At 35.6% G+C, this 19,627-nt stretch overlaps 1 protein-coding gene across 4 annotated transcripts in view; it reads left to right on the forward strand.

The window, feature by feature from the left end:
• Mapk6 (mitogen-activated protein kinase 6) overlaps positions 1-19,627 on the forward strand; it is a 57,182-nt gene that overhangs the window by 9,430 nt on the left and 28,125 nt on the right. For 3 of the 4 annotated variants that reach the window (XM_076850793.1, XM_076850791.1, XM_076850792.1), the window contains exons 2-4: positions 6,955-8,141; positions 9,952-10,096; positions 15,745-15,909. In XM_076850793.1, coding sequence (XP_076706908.1) covers positions 7,587-8,141; positions 9,952-10,096; positions 15,745-15,909 — 865 coding nt within the window. In that variant the 5' untranslated portion in view covers positions 6,955-7,586. The remainder of the gene's footprint in view (positions 1-6,954; positions 8,142-9,951; positions 10,097-15,744; positions 15,910-19,627) is intronic. The other variant, XM_076850794.1, reaches the window with a different exon arrangement.

The raw sequence follows: 19,627 nt of genomic DNA on the forward strand, positions 1-19,627 counted from the left end.
CTGGAAGTGGAAGAACCTTACCTGTATTATTCCTCACTATATCATCGTACTGTCTGGCACATGTTAAGTGCTCAATAAAATTTTGAGACTATAAAGTGTTTGCTTTCTTTAAACTTCTAAAGTGAAAGGAATATTAAAAATTGCATTGTATTCAGAGCTGGAGTTGTGTGGCTCAGAGGTAGAGCATTTGCCTGACATGTGTGAGGCCCTGGGTTCGATCCTCAGCACCACATATAAATAAATAAATTAAGTAAAAGATCCATTTGTAACTAAAAAATATTTTTAAAAAGTTGAATTGTGTACTGTCATGTGTAACTAATTAAAAAATTAAAAAAAAAAAGTTGAATTGTACTCAATGTGATTTTGGAATGGGTCCTTTACCTCTGGATTACTGAGACAATTTTAGAAACTTAAATGGGATTTTAGTACTAGATGGTAATATTCTAAATAGTATTAATTTCCTGATTTTGATGATTATATTTTGGTTATGCAGGAAGATCCTTGTCTTCAGGAAATACACTATATCAGAGTTGGGGAATAGAGGGATATGTGTACTATAGCTGTCACTAAGAAAGTTACATTGTCAATCGAGAGATCATGGAGATCATGGGTTTATTTACAACCTGGTTCAAATCCTGATTTTTGTGATTTTGAATGTATTATTTAAATTATTTGAGCTCCTAAGATTCATTTTGTGATGTTATGGGAATTTAATATAAGGGTCTATGCTCAGCACAATGTTTCACATATAATACATTCTCAATAAAAGTTTGCTTACATTTAAAAAATTCAGATATTAAAAATTCTATTCTTGGGACTGAGGCTGTAGCTCAGTTGGCAGAGCATTTGCCTAGCACATGTGAGGTACTGAGTTTGATCCTTAGCACTGCATAAAAATAAACATTATAAAGGCATTCTGTCCATATATAACTACCAAAAAATTTTCTCATGTTCAGTACTGCCTTCCTTTATAATAATCAAGCAAATAAGTTTTTCATTAATTAGTTGGTAGTATGGACAAATATTTACCAAATATGTTACTTAAATCCTAAAATTAGAACTCTTGGGCCATATTACATTATATAATTTTTAATATCTTAGAATTGCACTTTTCAGACAGAAAGCAGAGCCTCTAAAATCATTTCATTGAAATAGGTATATTTATCTTGATTAAAATGTGCCATGTGAGCTGGGAATGGTGGCACATACTGTAGTTCCAGCTACTTGGAAGCTTAAGGTCATGGGACACCACAAGTTTGAGACCAGTGTAACAGAATAAGATCCTGTCTCAAAAAATAAATAAAATAAGTCCCTCATGTGATTAATTTCCAGTTTCTTTAGAATTGTCAATAGTGAATTTGGTATTGAAATATTATTATATTAATTTATATTTATCGATGTAAAACTGCTTAAAAACAAAACCCCCACAAAGTAAATCATTATTTAACAATTATTTAATAATTAATGATTTATTTATTTTTTCCATTCATTACTCTATAGATAGACATTCTAATAAAGATGATGATTAAAAGGGTAGAGTGTTTAAAGATGACCCATGGTCAATAAAAGGTTACTAGAAGAGAATCTCGATGTTTTTGCATGAAAGTTTTAGACACTGATGAGATACTCTCTTTTTTCTGGTACAGTTGTCACCAGCTTAGATTACAAATCTATGTTGGATTTATTTACAGCATGAATAAGACTTAAATTTTTAAATCATTGAAATTTGGGAGCTGTTTGGGGGTTATCTAACCTATCCTGACTGCTGCAAAGTTTTCTACTAATTTTCATTTGGTTGGAATCCTCATGTCCAAAGGAGCTTGAAGAAACAATGCTCACATGTCCTCTTGTATTTGTTCCAGTTTCCTTAGTATTAATTAAATGAGAAATCTTAGAAATGAAGGCCCAAGCAGGAGGAAGATAGGAGAGAGAATGAAGAGTTATTGTAATTATTTTAGAAGGAATCATATTTAATGTTTTGTGAACAGCAGTTTCCGTTGATTTTCCTTCATTCTGGGCATACCACCATAAAAAGTGCCAGGGAACAAAACCAATGAAATTAAAAACTTGTTCTTTGCTTTTGTAGGTCATAGACTTTTAGAATTGGGAAGGTCTTTAGATATTCTTTGACTAGTTTATCTGGTATGTGAAATGTTGATATTTCAATATGGATAACTTCTAGTAAATAACAACTGGAGATGAGCAACAACAAAAAATACTGCTGGGTATGGTAGTGCGGTGCTTATAGTTCCACCTACTTGGGAAGCTGAGATAAGAGGTTCACGTGAACTAGGAGTTACAGCCCATCCTGTGCAACATAGTGAAACTCCATCTTTTTTTTTTTAATTAAAAAAAAATTTTTTAGTTATAGATGGACATATACCTTTATTTTATTTGTATGTGGAGCCAGGGATCGAACCCAGGGCCTCATGTATGCTAGGCAAGCGCTCTACCACAGAGACACAACCCCAGCCCAAGAGACCCCATCTCTTGAAAGAAGGAAAAGATAAAGAAAGGAAAAAAAAAATATATATATACATGTATACATATGTGTATGTATTTTATAATGGCTTTTTAATGGCCAAAGGCAAACAAAAGCCCATAATGTTAAGGTGTATTTAGGCTAGCATTCAGGTTTAAAAACAGAAATTCGTAGTAGAAGAGGGTTTTTAATATTTTATTGGTGCATTATAATTATATACAATAGATTCATTATGGCATATTTGTACATGCACATAACAAGTGTTTTGTTTTATATTTTCCTACTATTTATTTTTCAGTGCTAGGGGTGGAACCCAGGACCTCACTGCATATTTGGCAAGTGCTATACCACAGAGCTACATCCCCAGCCCTAGCGTTTTGTTTTTAACTTAGATACCTTGTTAGAAGCTTTGTAATCATCCAACTTGACTTTGCAAGTTTATCTCTGTAGCAAGAGTAGTACTGTACTAAGCAGAGCCTTTTAGGCTTTGGCCTTGTAGTTTTAAGACCCCCCCCCCCACACACACACTTTCCTAGTTATTTTCTGAGGTTATTTACTAATATTAATTTATACAACTGACCTCCTTGAGGTACAAATCCTAAAAAAGGCTTCTAATAGGGCCACCCTACATTAGGAGCAAGAGCTTTTGTTAAGAATACATATGAGCTGGGTATGGTGGCACATGCCTGTAATTCTGGTGACTTGGGAGGCTGTGGTAGGAGGATTACAAGTTTGAGGCAAGCCTCAGCAACTTGGTGAAAACCCCATCTCAAGATAAAAAATTAAAAGGACTGGGGATGTAGCTCAGTAGTACAATCCCCAGTACCAAACAAAACAAAATAAGTGAGCAAGCAGCTAAACTTTAGCCCTTGGCCTTCTGTGTACTAAAAATTTGGTGAGAGTTTAGACATAATCTTGGGGAAGGATGAATTTACTATGACAATACCTCTCTGTGCCAGGGATGAGACAATTCTAGGTGAATATAAGTAGAGGTCAACCTTTCCCTTTCCAAAAGCAACTGGATTTTTGACTGAGGAGATGTGAGACTGGCTAGATTTCAGTTAACTTGAATTCACTCTGGAGAAGAGAAAAATAGGTAAGAACCTTTGAGAGGAGGGGTAAGGGAAGGACTGTCAGAGGGTATGAACAGGTCATATGACCATGTCAGCATTTAACCAGAGAAGCAACAAAATAGAAGGTGGAGAGAAAACCAGAAAAGTAAGTTTTATGTTAAAGCTTTGTGTTAAGATCTTTACCTCAAACTTTGCACATTCAGACTTCCTTTTTGACATAGGCCAGATTGTTCTACAGAATTGGGAGATAGAGCAAAGGTTCTTTTATTTTTCTTTTGCATTTTGACCTTACACTAAGATTTGACTCACACCACCTACATTTCTCTCGATTGGGAGATAGACCAGGTGGTAGAGAACTTGAAGTAATTTAGAGAAGACAGGAGTGCTTGAGGAAACAGTTGTGGTCAGGGCAGTTTCAGGAAACTGTCTTATAAACTTAGAAAACTGGTATCCAGCCTAACCTCTTACTTTCCACATTGTATTAGGTCACTGAAAGAAGACCAGAGGTAAAACAAAAACCTAGCTTTATTCTTGCTATTCTCTGTACTTCTTTATATTCACCAAATTGTTAAAAATAAAACAACATTGAGCCAACTAATTCAAACTTAATTAATGATCCTTCTCCAAACAACATAGAATCAGCACTAGTTGGTAGGAATGGTTAACATTTGAAGACAAAAAAATTGGAAGGATCCTGGAAAGGGTCATTTTAAGTTATTGCCCTATTTTTCCTTTCCTCCTTTAAGAATATAGAATGTACAACAAGAATATGGAGCCTAGTTCTTTCCTGAATCTAATACTTGAACCTTGCTTTATGAAATTAAGTATGAAGGCAAAGAAAATGGTAATAAATAAGCTGGGCACACTGGTGCATGCCTGTAATCCAAAGGCTCGGGAAGCTGAGATAGGAGGATCATGAGTTCAAAGCCAGCAACAGTGAGGTGCTAAGCAACTCAGAGAGACCGTGTCTCTAAATAAATTACAAAATAGGGGGGATATGACTCAGTGGTCGAGTGCCTATGGGTTCAATCCCTGGTACCAAAAAATGGAATAAAGGACATACATTAGTAACTAAAGCCCTTTAAGAAACTAATTTTGTGTGTGTGTATGTGTGCACTCATGTATAGATGGATGTGGGGATCAGACCCAGGCCTTTGTCTCTGAGCTAACCCCCAGCTCTGAAATTTTTTAAAATATAAAAATGTATTCACAGATTTTAATTTTTAAATGTTTCATTGCACATAGACTGGTAAGCTGTAGAATTACGAGGAACCTATCTTTTTTTTTCTCCTGAAATTGCAAACAGAAGAACTCATCTCTGTTACGGTAAAATAAAGAATGTTATTAATGTCATTCACAATATTAAGCAGATAGAAGAAGTGTTCCTTTTTATTAGAAGAACTGAGGAACAGTACCTTTCAATAAATAAGGCTGTTTTCTGTTGGGCAATAAGTTGAATTTCCCAAGGGCCAAAATCATGTCTCTTTTACTCTGGTTTTAGATTATTCTTTCTGCCTGGTTTTACCTGTCAGGAATTCTGACTAACTTACTTTCTGTGTCTCACTTGGTACTTTGGATGCAGTCATCCGCAGATTCAAGGATTAGACCTTTCAGAAACTGAAAGAAACCAAGTGTAGTGGCGCAGACCTGTAATCCCACTGACTCAGAAGGCTGAGGCAGGAGGATCCTGAGTTCAAAGCCAGCCTCAGCAATTTAGTGAGTCCCTAAGCAACTCAGTGAGATCCTGTCTCTAAATACAAAATACAAAAAAGGCTGGGGGTATGGTTCAGTGGTTAAATGCCCCTGGGTTTAATTCTTCGTACCCCCCCCCCCAAAATAACAACAACAACAACAAAACAAATTGCATTTATTTTTTTCAGGCTGGCTAGGGACCCATCTACTGGAGTTGAGGCTATTTTTTTTTTCCTACCCTTGTATAGAATATTTTTAAAATCATGAAATATTTCTAATGTAGAGAGTTAATATAATGAACGTGTATATACCACCTAGCACTATAAGATACTAATAATTTGCTATACTTCAGTTTTTAAAAAGAAATAACATGTTAAAGATATATGAAGTTATTGTGTAATGCCAGTCCATCTGATCCTAATCCCTTTCCTCATTCCTCAAGATAATCGTTATCATGAATTTAGAATTTGTCAATCTCATGGTATTTTTTTAAATTTTTTTGCTACATATATATGTAACCGTAAAATACCATTATTTTGCATGACTTTGAACCTGATATAATTGGTCTTAACAGGCACATTTCTATTTCAGCACCCTGCCCCTGCCACACTAACACACCCACACATACACACAACTGTACTGGGGAGTAGACCCAGGGATGCTCTTATACATATCCACAACCCTTTATATTTTTAGGCAGGGTCTCAGTTGCTGAGGCTGGCCTTGAACTTCCAATTGTCCTGTCCTGCTTCCTGAGTAGCTGTGATTATAGGCTTGTGCCATTATGCCAGTTTGCAGTTTGATTTTAATTTATATATTTTGGATGTTTCAACCATTTATATCTGTTTTTATTATTATATAGTAGTCTGTATAGACTCAAAATTATTATGTGTTTTTCTAATTTTGAAAGTTTATGTTTTTCAGTTTTTTTGCCATTACAAAAACAACAACAAAAAAATTTGTATATTTGCAAGCATTTCTGTAAGGAGTTTACCTGGGGGGAAAAATCATTCATTCCTTCATTCATTCATGTACTTACACCAAATTGCTTTGAACTTCTGTAATTTAAACTCTCATCAATATTGTCTGAAAATTACTTTTTCTGCATTCCTTCTCAGACTTGATATGAACGGACTCAAAAGGTTTTCCCAGTCTGAAATATTATCCTCATTTTGATTTTTGACAATGATATTAAACATTTTTACATAGACTTATTCATTGGTCAAGTTTATTTTTCCGTAAATTGAAGAGCATATCCCACAAATTTATTTTATTTATACTACAAGGTTTTTGTTCATGGGTAATGATAGTTAATAAGTAGACATTTTTAATGAACTAACATATTGCAGGCTTATTATATATGTTCATTTAGAGAAGTGTTATTAGTATTTTATCCCTCAAGAATCTCTAGAGTTCTTTTAAAATGTGAAGAACCATTTCATTCTTATTGGCATTAAAAAATGCACAACCTGATGAACCCAAGTGTTATAAAGAATGTATTGCAGTGAGATCTGGAGCCCAGGCAGCCGTGGTGAATTTCATTTTTGTAAGCTCTTTTTGATGAAGAGTAATTTAGCATTTGATTATAAATAAGTTTAATGCACCAGTAGTAGTTTATTGCTACATGCCCAGTTTGTATCATTTTACAGATTTGAAGAAGAGTATTTTCTGTAGTGGTGACTCTTTCCCTTCTTTTTTATCCTCTAGGTTGTATCAGAGTAAGATGGACGGTAGCTTTGATTGTGATTGTGGTGAGCTGGAGCCACCTGATCACTAACAAAAGACATCTGTCAACCAACAGTCGCCAGGGCTTCCTGTTGAAATATATAGCAACAAAGGAAGAAAAGAAGCAAAACGGAAATAGTGCTTACCAGCACCTTAGAATGATGCTGCTCAGGACCAGTCCAACACTGAATGTATCTGCACTGTGAGGAGAATGTTCATAGAAGCCTGTTGTGTGCATATTTATTCACATTTTTGTTAAATGTTAAATCGTTTAGCACAGTATATCTGAGTGCATAGTATGTCATTTCATTCCGTTTGAGTTTCTTGAGTGTTTTCTTTAAATGTCTGCAGAGTTGCTGCCCCTTTCTTGAACTATGAGTACTACAATCTTTTTAAGTCTCAATATGAGTAGAGCTTTTTGAGCTTTAAATCTGAGGGGAACTCAACAGGCCTGGTTGGCATATGCAATGAACATCAAGAAACCATCTTGCTGTGGAAGCATAATTATTTTTCTTCTCCCTTTTTGAAAGATCTTTCCTTTTGATGCCTGTTTTCTTCCTTGTTTACACAAGTTCAACAATTCGAAAGGAAAAGGCGATAGTAAGGGTTTCAAAATGGCAGAGAAATTTGAAAGTCTTATGAACATTCATGGTTTTGATCTGGGCTCTAGGTATATGGACTTAAAACCATTGGGTTGTGGAGGCAATGGCTTGGTTTTTTCTGCTGTAGACAATGACTGTGACAAAAGAGTAGCCATCAAGAAAATTGTCCTTACTGATCCTCAGAGTGTCAAACATGCTCTCCGTGAAATCAAAATTATTAGAAGACTTGACCATGATAACATTGTGAAAGTGTTTGAAATTCTTGGCCCCAGTGGAAGCCAGTTAACAGACGATGTGGGCTCTCTTACTGAACTGAACAGTGTTTACATTGTTCAGGAGTACATGGAGACAGACTTGGCTAATGTGCTGGAGCAGGGCCCTTTACTGGAAGAGCATGCCAGGCTTTTCATGTATCAGCTGCTACGGGGGCTCAAGTATATTCACTCTGCAAATGTACTGCACAGAGATCTCAAACCAGCTAATCTTTTCATTAATACTGAAGACTTGGTGCTGAAGATAGGTGATTTTGGTCTTGCACGGATTATGGATCCTCATTATTCCCATAAGGTATGTGAAACGTCACTTCAGACAGATTTTTTTTTTTCAACCCAATGGTGTCTTTTTTTCTGATGCAGATCTACTTTCACAATTTCCCTGCATTTGAAATGGTAGAGAGGGATCCTAATTAAATATACATCCCCAAAAGTATATGTTTATGTATTATAGTGAAGTTCCAGAGTATATGGTTATTATAACTAAATTCTTGTATAGTTATTTCAAAGGGGAATATATTTTTTTCTGTTTGGGACAGCAGTGAGGTCCTACCTGAAGGAAAGACAGGGTGCTAGTCCAACCTTTAGGCCTTCTTTTTTTTTTTTTAATGAGAGAGAGAGAGAGAGAGAGACAGAGAGAGAGAGAGAGTTTTATTATTTATTTTTTTAGTTTTCGGCGGACACAATATCTTTGTATGTGGTGCTGAGGATCGAACCTGGGCCGCATGCATGCCAGGCGAGCGCGCTACCGCTTGAGCCACATCCCCAGCCCCTAGGCCTTGCTTTTTTGACAATATTCAATTCTATAGTTACACCTTTTAAAAATAAACTGAATTTAGTTTGAAATTTAAATTTGCACAAACAGTTGGCAGTTTAGCAACTTTCCCTTAGCACTTGCTTTCGTGTAAAAATTTGATAGTATTTTCCAAATAGAATTCTATCTTTTAGTTTTCAATTGAAATCTAATGTGGGACCATGATGTGTAAAATGTAAAAGTGAAGCTACTTTGGTTATAAAGAATCATTGGATACTCTGATTGCTTGGCTTTCCATAGTGTGTGTCACATTAAGGATATCTTTACTTCATTAAAAACAAACTAACCAAAAAAGCCATAGAAATTGAGTACTGAACTGAAATGGATATCCACCCCCCCCACCACAGCCACAACCACAACCACAGCTACAACCATACCCACCCATACCCACACCCATCCTGTACTGGAGATTGAACCCAGGGCCTCTCACATACTAGGCAAGTGCACTGCCAGTCACCTACATCCCCAGCCCTTTTTCTTTTATTTTGAGACAGGGTCTTGCTAAATTGCCCAAGCTAACCTCAAACTCATGGTCCTCCTGCCTCAGCCTCCCTAGTAGTTGAAATTATAGGAGTGTGTTGCTACACCCAGCACCCATGTTCTCTTTAGAGCTAACAATGAAGTATTACATATAGAATACTGAACTAAGAGTTGTACTAACATTTACTTCCCTTTCTATACCTAACTAGCTTTATCACCTTAAGTTATATGACCTTAATCTTGAGTGTTATCACACTATAAAAATGGAGTTAATATATACCATTTATAATTTCTCAGTTTTGATTTGAGGGTGAAATAAAACAATATAGGTGTGTTTTTGTCAAACAAATGTAAATAAAATTGATTAGGAGTGGGATATATAGTAGAGCCAGTTCCCCTGGGTTCTCAAAGAATAGGCTGGTATAAGTAGCAACTCTAGTGCTCTTCCCTGCCTTTCTCTTTGATTTGAAGAATACCTGATCCTTAATTATCTTAAGACTTGGAGTGAAAAAATAGCTCCTCTTCTGAAACATGTTTTAGATGTGTGGGCTAAAGTTAGCACTAAATTCTTATGGTGTATTTTGGTCAGGAGACATGCCTGTTATCATCTTATAGATGGTATATTCTGGGGAAATGTAACTCACCCTCAAAAGTATAAGAACCTTAAAAATGATATTAGAAATCAACAGTATTCTGGCTCCATATTAATTAGTTAACAATTTACTGGGTTTTTTGTTTTGTGTTGTTTTGTTGGTAGTTCTTTAGCTAAAGTAAGCAAAAAAATAAAATATGTTTTTTATTTCTTGTTTAGGGTCATCTTTCTGAAGGTTTGGTTACTAAATGGTACAGATCTCCACGTCTTTTACTTTCTCCTAATAACTATACTAAAGCCATTGACATGTGGGCTGCAGGCTGCATCTTTGCTGAAATGCTGACTGGTAAAACCCTCTTTGCAGGTTTGTATTATGTAAAAAAAATTATCCACAAGAGAAACTAATTTTTCATTCATCTATAAGTGGGATTCATATAAAACAATTTATTCTGGTCTCTTATATTAAAAGATGGTGTTTTTATTATTGAAAAAATTGAGAAAACTTAGTCACATATTCACTAACTTGGTCACTTTGTAAATTTAGTTAGAACTCTAGTTTTTTTTTTACATATACCATCTTATTTCCTAAACCTAACTTCATATTTTGTGAACCCACAATACTAGTTGATAATCTGTGTTGATATCTGATTTGCATAGTACAGTCTTTGTCATTCTCTGGTGAAATCCAAAAAATTTCTTTTGGTCACTTCATTATCTTTGTTGCTTGAACTGCCATATCCTTTTGCGTGACTACTGTGATCTTTCAGGAAAAAAAAAGTTGTTTGTTTGTTTGTTAAGGTTGGATTATGGAGGAGTCTAAAAATGTGTCAGAGAGAACTTAGTTAAGATGAGAAGCAATGTATGAGTTTATATAAAATTGAATTCTGACTATAAGAGCTGCAAACCTAAAAATTGTTAGTCATAGTTGAAAAGGAAGGCAAATGGAGTAAAAAGTTTTTCACTACATAGGAATAGTAAAACTAGTAAAGAAGAGGGAAAAAAAACGTTATTGAAGGATGTTCATATGAAGGAATGAGCCTGGTACATTCATGAATCCATGAGAAAAGTTTGATGAAAGCAAGGTGGTCAAATAATAATATGGTATTTAAGACTAGTTAATATGGAGCCAGAATACTTAATCTCTTAGAAAGTAGGCAGAGGAGTTATTATTTGGAAAAGTAGGAAGCTGAAGATTTTTTACTTCAAGAAGTGATAAAATGGTGATCCAGGTCTTTTTTTCTTTTTCCTTTTTTTTCAGTACTGAGGAAAACTACCCAGGGGTGATCTATCACTGAGTTATATCCCTCGCCCTTTTTTTATTTTGAAGTAGGGTCTTGCTAAGTTGCCCAGCCTAGCCTCGAACTTGGGATCCTCCTGCCTCAACCCCCCAAGTAGCTTGTGTTATAAGCATGTGCCAATGCATCCAGCTCCTTTTTCTCTTTTGACATTTCTATTTTTCCATCTATAACCAGTGTTCAGAGTTGTTGGACCTCTTTCCATTCCCAGGTTGTGCTAAATGTGGACGGGTAGACAGTCTGGTTACAAAAGAAAGGTTAATAAAAGAACACTAGGGTGCATAGGAGAGTGTAGTTGAAGGAAGGTTGGTACGTACAGATGCCCCTAAGTGTGTTTTACTTGTTGCCATGCTTAGCTTACATAACATTAACAAGTTATTTATCCTCTTTTCCCTATATTTATCTGAAATTTCTTCTGTGATGTGTGATATTGATTGTATTTCAGTTATAGAAAACTTTGAGATTATACCAGTTAATAAACTGAATAGTTAAGTGAATTGTTTCCTAGGAACAATACTGTGATTAGAGGTTACATTCCTGGTATTTGAGTATCTTTCAGCATATGTAAAATAATTATTGTATTATTTGTTGCTGTGTAACAACCCAGAACTTAATGAATTAAACAATAAACATTTATTATCTTACAGATTCTGTGGGTTAGGAATTTGGGAGTGGCTTAGCTGGGTGGTTCCAGCTCAGGTTTTCTCAGTCAAGATGTTGGTCAGGGTGGCAGTCAACTGAAGGCTCCACTGGGGCAGGAGGATCCACTTCTGGATAGCTTACTGACATGACTGTTACCAAGAGGCCTCAGTTTCTTACCAGGTGGGCTTCTCCATAGGACTTGCTTGAGTGTCATCATGGTGTAGAAGTCGGCTTTCGCCAGAACTAATGATACAAAAGAGTCAGAAGAAAGCCAATATATTAAAAAAAAATGTGTAGTTGAAATATAATTCACACACAGTTCACTCATTTAAAATATATAGTTTAGTATTTAATATATTTACCGGGTTGTATAGCCATCATTACCATCTAATTTTATGACATTTCCATCCCTCCTAAAGATACTTTGTAACCATTAGCAGTCACTTCCCCTACCTCCTAGGAACCGTAATCTTGTTTTCTGTCTCTAGATTTGCCCATTTTAAACATTTTATGTAAATAGAATCATAACAGTTATCATTTGTGACAGGTTTCTTTCATATGGCATTATTTTAGAGGTTCATCCATGGGGCATATTAGTACTTCATTCCTTTTTAATGACCAATAGTATTCCACTATATGGATATTCCTCATTTTGTTCATCTACTCATCAGCTGATGGACATTTGGGTTAATACTTTTTGGCCATGTGAATAATGCTGCTATGGATGTTTTAAGTTTTTAAGTTTTTGTGTTAACATGTGTTTTCAGTTCTCTTGGGAATATATACTTAGGTGTTGAATTGCTAGTGACATAAGCTCAGTGTTTGAAGAGAAGACGGTTTTCCAAAGCAGCTGCACTATTTTGCATTCCCTTCATCTAAGAATGTGTGAGGGTTCCAATTTCTCCATGTTTTTATCAACCTTTAAAGTGTTATTTTTGATCCTAGCTGATAAGAAAAAGTATCTCATTGTGGTTTTTATTTTAATTTCCCTAATAACTTATAATGTTGAACATCTTTCGTGTGTGTGTGTGTGTTTAAGTTTTACATGGACACAATACCTTTGTTTGTTTGTTTATGGTGCTGAGGATCGAGCCCTGTGCCTAGTGAGTGCAGTACCACTGAGCTGCAACCCCAACTCTCTTTTATGTTCTTATTAGCCATTCTTATATCTTCTTTGGAGACTATCCAGATTTTTGCTCATTTTTAAATTAGGTTGTCTTTTTGAAAGAGTTCTTTACGTATTCTGGATAGAAATCCCTTATCAGATATATGATTTACATTTTTTTTTTCTCATGCTGTTCACAGACTGTCTTTTCCTTCTTGCTGGTGTCTTTTGAAACAAATTTTAATTCTGATGAAGTCCAATCTGAGAAACCATTTTCTAATTCAAGGTCATGGGTTTTCTTCTAAGTTTTATAGTTTTAACTGTTCACATGTAGGTCTGTGATCTATTTTGAGTTTGGTAGTGGTCCGATTTCATTTTTTACATATAGATATTTAGTTGTCTCTGCAACATTTATTGAAAAAGTTTGTCTTTCCCCATCTATTTATCATGACTTCTTTGTTAAAAATCAGTTGACCATAAATAGAAAATATCTTTTTGTGACCTCATGGCAAAAGTTAGTGTCACTTCAGATTATCTTATGCATTAGAAGCTAGTCAATAGTACAGCTCACACTCATGGGGAGGCGAGTTGGGTTCTACCCTTTGACAGGAGACATATCTAAGAATTTGTGGACATATTTTAAAGCTATCACAAAAATGAATCAGGAATACTAAGGAAACAAATTTAAATCTATAGAATGTAAAAGCATTATGTCATGCTCCAAGTTAAAGAAACGGGGTCAGTAAATACTGCTGTGTTGATTATACAAAGGTACTTCATGTATTTTCAAATGTTCATTTGACACATTCAGACATCATTCAAGTATAGCAGTAAAAAGAACTGGACTTTAAAAAACCCTAAGGTAATATAAGAGTAATCATAAAATGAAAGCTCTAGCTTATAGTTCCCTATTGATATTAGATTAACTGTTCAATAAAAGTAGCATGGAGAGAGATCTGAGTAGTTACCAGGTATATGCTGCAAAGGAATAGCAACATTGATTTAAATCTATTTTTTTTAAACATATGGGAAGAATCAGTCTCGTTTTTCTGTGCATTTGTTTTATGTGTACATTGTCAGTGTCCATCTGTGGTCTTGTTCAGAGCCAATCCCTCTACTTGGGCAGTAGATGTTTTCTCTTCTGATTCTAGGCCAGCATTTCAATACTCTAGCATTATTATTATTATTATTATTATTATTATTAATTATTATTCTGTTGCACCTTCATTTCATCCTCCTACTGGACCCTTTTTAATCAGTATTCAACTATTAGTATGTTTACAATGTTAAAAAATCTCTAGCCAGGCATGGTGGCACACACCTTTCTTCCCAGCAGCTCTGTAAGATCTTGTCTCAGAATAAAAAAAAAAAAAAAAAAAAACAACTAGGGATGCAGCTCAGGGGTAAAGTGCCCCTGGGTTCAGTCCCTAGTACAAAAGAAAAAAATTCTCTCCCCCCTAAACCCACATCCTCCTCAACAACTTACACATACTTTTTTTCAAAGTAAATCTAAAAAACCCTGGTATATTCTGCTATCTTTAATTCCTTTCTTTATTTTGCCTGGAACCCTCTCTAGTCAGGTTTTATCCTGTACCAAAACTGCTTATCAGGGTCACCGGTGATACTTATAATGCTAAATCCTAGGTCAATTTTTTTTTTTTTGCTTTTGAGACGGGGCCTCAACAAGTTGCTGAGACTGGTCTCAAACTTGAGATCCTCCTGCCTCATCCTGTCAAGTCGGTGGGAATACAGTTGTGTGCCATCACACCTGGCTCAATTCTCATTTTATCCATCTCCAGCATTTGTCACAATCTTACCCTTTTTCTTTAAATTTTTTTTTCACTTGTCTTTCTGTGTACCACTCTGTTGATTCTTCCTTTTCCTTACTGACCTTTTTTTTTTTTTTTTTTAATATTTTTTTTCCCTGTTCCAGTATTTACTATTTGTAGGCCAGTTACCACTTACTAACTAGACTAGTCCTTTTAAAACACAAGTCAGATCATGTCTTTCTGCTTAAACTGTAGGGTAAAGCAAACCCTTTATACAAACCCTTTATATTCTGATACCACTCTGACTTCATCTCCTACTATTGGTCCCATCTATACTTTTCTAATTGTTTCTGGGACACATTAAACCCACTTTTTTCTCTGAGCCTTTCTCCATCTTCCTCCTTATGAAAGTGAGTGAATTCCCTCACTTCCTTAATCCTTTATAAATTAACAACCCTCCTCCCCACAGGGACATTACTCTACTTTTCTTTGTTGGGTTCATTATCATCATTTTATGTAGCGTTTACAGATTATCCATCTTTATCCACTAGATTGTTAACTCCATGAAAACAGGGACTTTGTTGTACAGCTGAATTCCTTAGTGCTCTGTAGGTAGTAGGAACTAAAAATTTGAATGAATTTCTAATAGTGGAAATACAGATAGATTTTTTTCTTAGTCACCCATTTAGCCTTTATTTCCCTTTTAGTCTATTAATAATGGTTCTGATTAGAAATGCTAACTGAGCCTAAACATAAATACAAAGCTACTTGTTGCATAAATCTAGTCCAACCTTCCTTCTCTTTTGTTGATGATGAAATCAAATCCTAGAGCTACTAAGTATTGTCTCCAGAGTAAAACCGTTAATTAGTAGTACAGCTAAGATTAGAGTCCAAGTTTCTGGAATCCTAATTCATTGCTTTTTTCCCCCACTTGTTTGATTTTGATAATCTTAGTATGAGGCCAGACTTTCAAGAGTCAGCTCCTTGTGGAAAGAGAACAGCTAAAGCTAAATATATCAGTAGGCAGAAATTGAAATAAATAGGCTAAGTAGACTAAGTGATATTCAGAATGGTGAAATCTGCTAATTAATGATCCATTTGAAACTGTCCCCCTGCCCTACTGGTCATTACAATGTTTATGTTTATTGCCAAATAAACACAGAACAATGTATTTGTTATATTTGGTGTTTTTTACCCTCAGGTGCACATGAACTTGAACAGATGCAACTGATTTTAGAATCTATTCCTGTTGTACATGAGGAAGATCGTCAGGAGCTTCTCAGTGTAATTCCAGTTTACATTAGAAATGATATGACTGAGCCACACAAACCTTTAACTCAGCTGCTTCCAGGAATTAGTCGAGAAGGTATTATGACTTCAGAGTTAATGCCTGTGTGTGTGTGTGTGTAAATATGATCTGTGTAGGGAAGCTCTTTGGGTATACAGGTTTCTCTTGAATAGTCTGTTGACACTTACATACCAAAACCTTCAATTCTTACTTCCCCCTTTTTGACATTACCCTTAGGCTAAGATGTGTTTCTTCCTACTGAATAATTTTCCAGGGTCAAAAAAATACACCCTTCTCTCTTGGTTCTAACACCATTTATTCTTTCAGCTTACCCTGATTTCCTGCTGTATGTGAGTATATTGAATCATCGGCTTTTGTTAAGTGAGAGTTGAGTTCTCTGAGGGTTATATGATAAGTATGGGTATAAGTGTCATTTAGATGTAAAAATTGAGACAGAGGAAGGCAGAGATGGGAGGAAAGAGCAAAACTTGAGCAAAATATGTACGAGTTTGGATTGGTGTTAGGAGTGTTAGATGCCAAATGCAAGAGATTGTGCAAACTTGAAAATAGTAGAAACTTGGAGAGAATCACAACTTCATTGACCACTAAAACAATTTTATGTCTCAAAATGGAGTTGATGTAAATAAGATACAAGTCTTTAACTTTTGTAATAAGGTAACATTTTCTTAAAAACATGAGACAGGAAAAATATTTTTCTTAAAAATTGTCTGATTTGGGGGCTGGGGTTATGGTACAGTGATAGAGTGCTCGCCTAGCCCGTATGAGGCCTGGGTCCGATCCTCAGCACCACATAAAAATAAATAAAATAAAGGTATTGTGTCCAACTATAACTAAAAATAAATATTTTTTTAAAAATTGTCTGATATCTTTAAGAATTATTTTGTAAGGGCTTGAACTCAGGGGTAGACCCCTTGCCCAGCATACCCTGGGTTCAATCCTCAGGACCTTGAAAACACACACACACACATACACACACACACACCTGAAATGTATCAGTGTCAGAAGTGTATTGTTTTCTCATCAAAATAGGAATAGGGGCTAGAGTTGTGCCTCAGTGGTAGAGCTCTTGCCTCACATGTGTGAGTCACTGGATTTGATTCTAAACACCACACATAAATAAATGAATAAAATAAAGGTCCATCAGCATCTAAAAAATATTTTTAAAAAAGTTAGGAAGTTTCCTAAACCCATTAAGCTTTCTCTTTATTTTATATCTATTTTTCCTGTCACCCTCTCTCATCAATTATATGTGGTTCAAGGTAATGATTATTAAAGTGTTTAAAATAACAAGTATTTTGAAAATACAGGCAATGTCTTTTTTTCTCAAATGTACTAGGAACTTATAGATGCCCAAATAAGAAGCTTACTTAAAGGTACTGATTAAATTTTAGCATTTTTTAATTTCTAACCAGTTTTAAAGTCTCTCAAGTCAAATTCTGTTGCTGGTTGCACCTAACTTTGTAGCCACTATCATGATATCCCTGTTTGTAACTAAATGGCAGTCATGTAACATTTGACTAAGCCTCAGTCATCTATGGAGCCATCTTTAAAATGCAGGCTTAAATTGGAATTCAGAGTTGGGGATGGGAAATAGGGAGGATATCTATTTTTAAAATTTTGTACAGTTGTGATTCTACTCAGCCAGCTTGAGAGACATTTCTCAGGTAACCTGGATCTGCTTCAGAGTCATTGTCACTGTTTCTTTCTTTCTTCTTTTTTTTTTTTTTTTTTTTTTTTTTGGTACTGGGGATTGGGGATTGAACCCAGGGGTACTTAACCACTGAGCCACATCCCCAGCCCTTTTAGTTTTTTTTTTTAATTTAGAGACAGGGTCTTGTTGAGTTGCTTAGAGCCTTGCTAAGTAGCTGAGGCTTCTTCATTGTCACTGTTGCTGGATCTTACTGAAAGAGGACATTGCTCTTGAAGCATTCTTAATCTTAATAATGCTCTTGAATCTTTCTTTTCTCTACCCTTATTAGGGTGGAGATTGTGTCAGCTTTGAACCAAGCTGAATGTTTGTCTGATGCTGATAATGGGTTCATTGAATTAACCATTGATGTTCACATATGGCAAAACTGTGTTTGCATTCAGTGGGTGCAGTGCAGAGTGGGTAACATTCCTGAGACTAAAGATTTATTGCTCTACGGCTGTTTTCTTCATGAGTAACATTGAAGTTCTGTTTTTGGAAAGAGGACATTCAGAGGCAAGGGGTATTTGTTAAAAATACATGTTCTCTCCCTGCACTGTTTATAATCTACAGAAGTAGGATTAAATATATAAATAAACAGGATTAAATACATATGAATATAAGTATTCATATAAGACTACTAGGAACTCCACTCTTAATATCTTCAAGTGAATACCCTCTTTTTTACTTCTTTTCCTTCTCATGCTAAGTATTTCTATATCTTAGCATACTAATACCATTGTAGCAAATTTACTGGTTTTCTCTGGAGCAGTGCTGTCCAATAGAACTTTCTATTCTGATGGAAATGTTCTGTATTTCTAGTTAAGCCTACTTGGCTAGTTTTTCTTTCTTATTGCTCCCTCTTTCCACCTGCCACCTATAGTTCCCAGATGCTAGGGACTTTATAGAATGTTTTCCTTATGTAGTTAAATATACCCCCCTTTACTTAAAGAATGTGATTGTGCTGGATCACCATCTATAACTCTTTGCCTCCCAGTTTCTCTTTTTGGGGACCCATGGCCTCAGAACGAGATGGATTCTCTTGCAGCAGAACCATTAATGCATTTTGAAATGACTTTCTAGATAAGGGAAAATGAGAAGAGTAGGGAGAAATAGCAGGGAACACAAGAAAGACCCTCAGAACTTATCCCCTGAGGTGCTTGAGTAGCAATGAGCCTTAGGTTTCTTCTTTTGGGCCCTTATTGGACTGATGGTAGAATTGAGTGAAGTGTTATAAAATAAACAGCTATAAGCATGTCAGCTATTTATGTTAATGAGAAGCTGGGTCCCTTTAGCCCGAAGTGCCCCCTGTAATCCCAAAGTCTCGGAGGCTGAGGCAAGAGGATTAGAGTTCAAAAACCACCCTCAGCAAAAGTGAGGTGCTAAGCAACTCAGTGAGACTGTCTCTAAATAAAATACAGAATAGGGCTGATGATGTGGTTTAGTGGCTAGGTGCCCCTAAGTTAAAAAAAAAAAAAAGAATAGGTTCTTCTAGAGTACAGGTGTTAGTTTTAAAGGGACTTTCTTTCCCTTTGAAATAGAAAGTGAGGATAAGAGGACATGTGAAGCTGGGTGTGGTAGTGCACGCCTGTAATCCCAGTGGCTTGGGAAGCTGAGGTAGGAGGATTGTGAGTTCAAAGCCAGCCTCAGCAACTTAAGGCCCTAAGTAACCGAGTGACACCCTGTCTTTAAATAAAATATATTTTTAAAAAAAGGGCTGTGGAGGTGGCTCAGAGCCCTTGGGTTCAATCCTGGGTACCAAAACAAAAAACAAAAGGACATTTAAGAGACCATAGTGATTAGATAGGAATTGAGATAAATATGAATTGGGTTTATATGTTCAGGATCATAGTAGAATTAGAACATAAAAATTTGTTCAAGGGGCTGGGGATGTAGCTCAAGCAGTAACATGTTCACCTGGCATGCACAGAGCACTGGGTTCGATCCTCAGCACCACATAAAAATAAAATAAAGATGTTGTGTCCACTGAAAACTGAAAAGTAAATATTAAAAATTTTTCTCTCTCTCCTCTCTCTTAAAAAAAAAGAGATTTGTTCAAAAGAGCAAGTGTTAAATTGAAATTTCACA

Source organism: Callospermophilus lateralis, chromosome 3, assembly GCF_048772815.1.
Source record: "Callospermophilus lateralis isolate mCalLat2 chromosome 3, mCalLat2.hap1, whole genome shotgun sequence".
Taxonomy (NCBI): Eukaryota; Metazoa; Chordata; class Mammalia; order Rodentia; family Sciuridae; genus Callospermophilus; species Callospermophilus lateralis.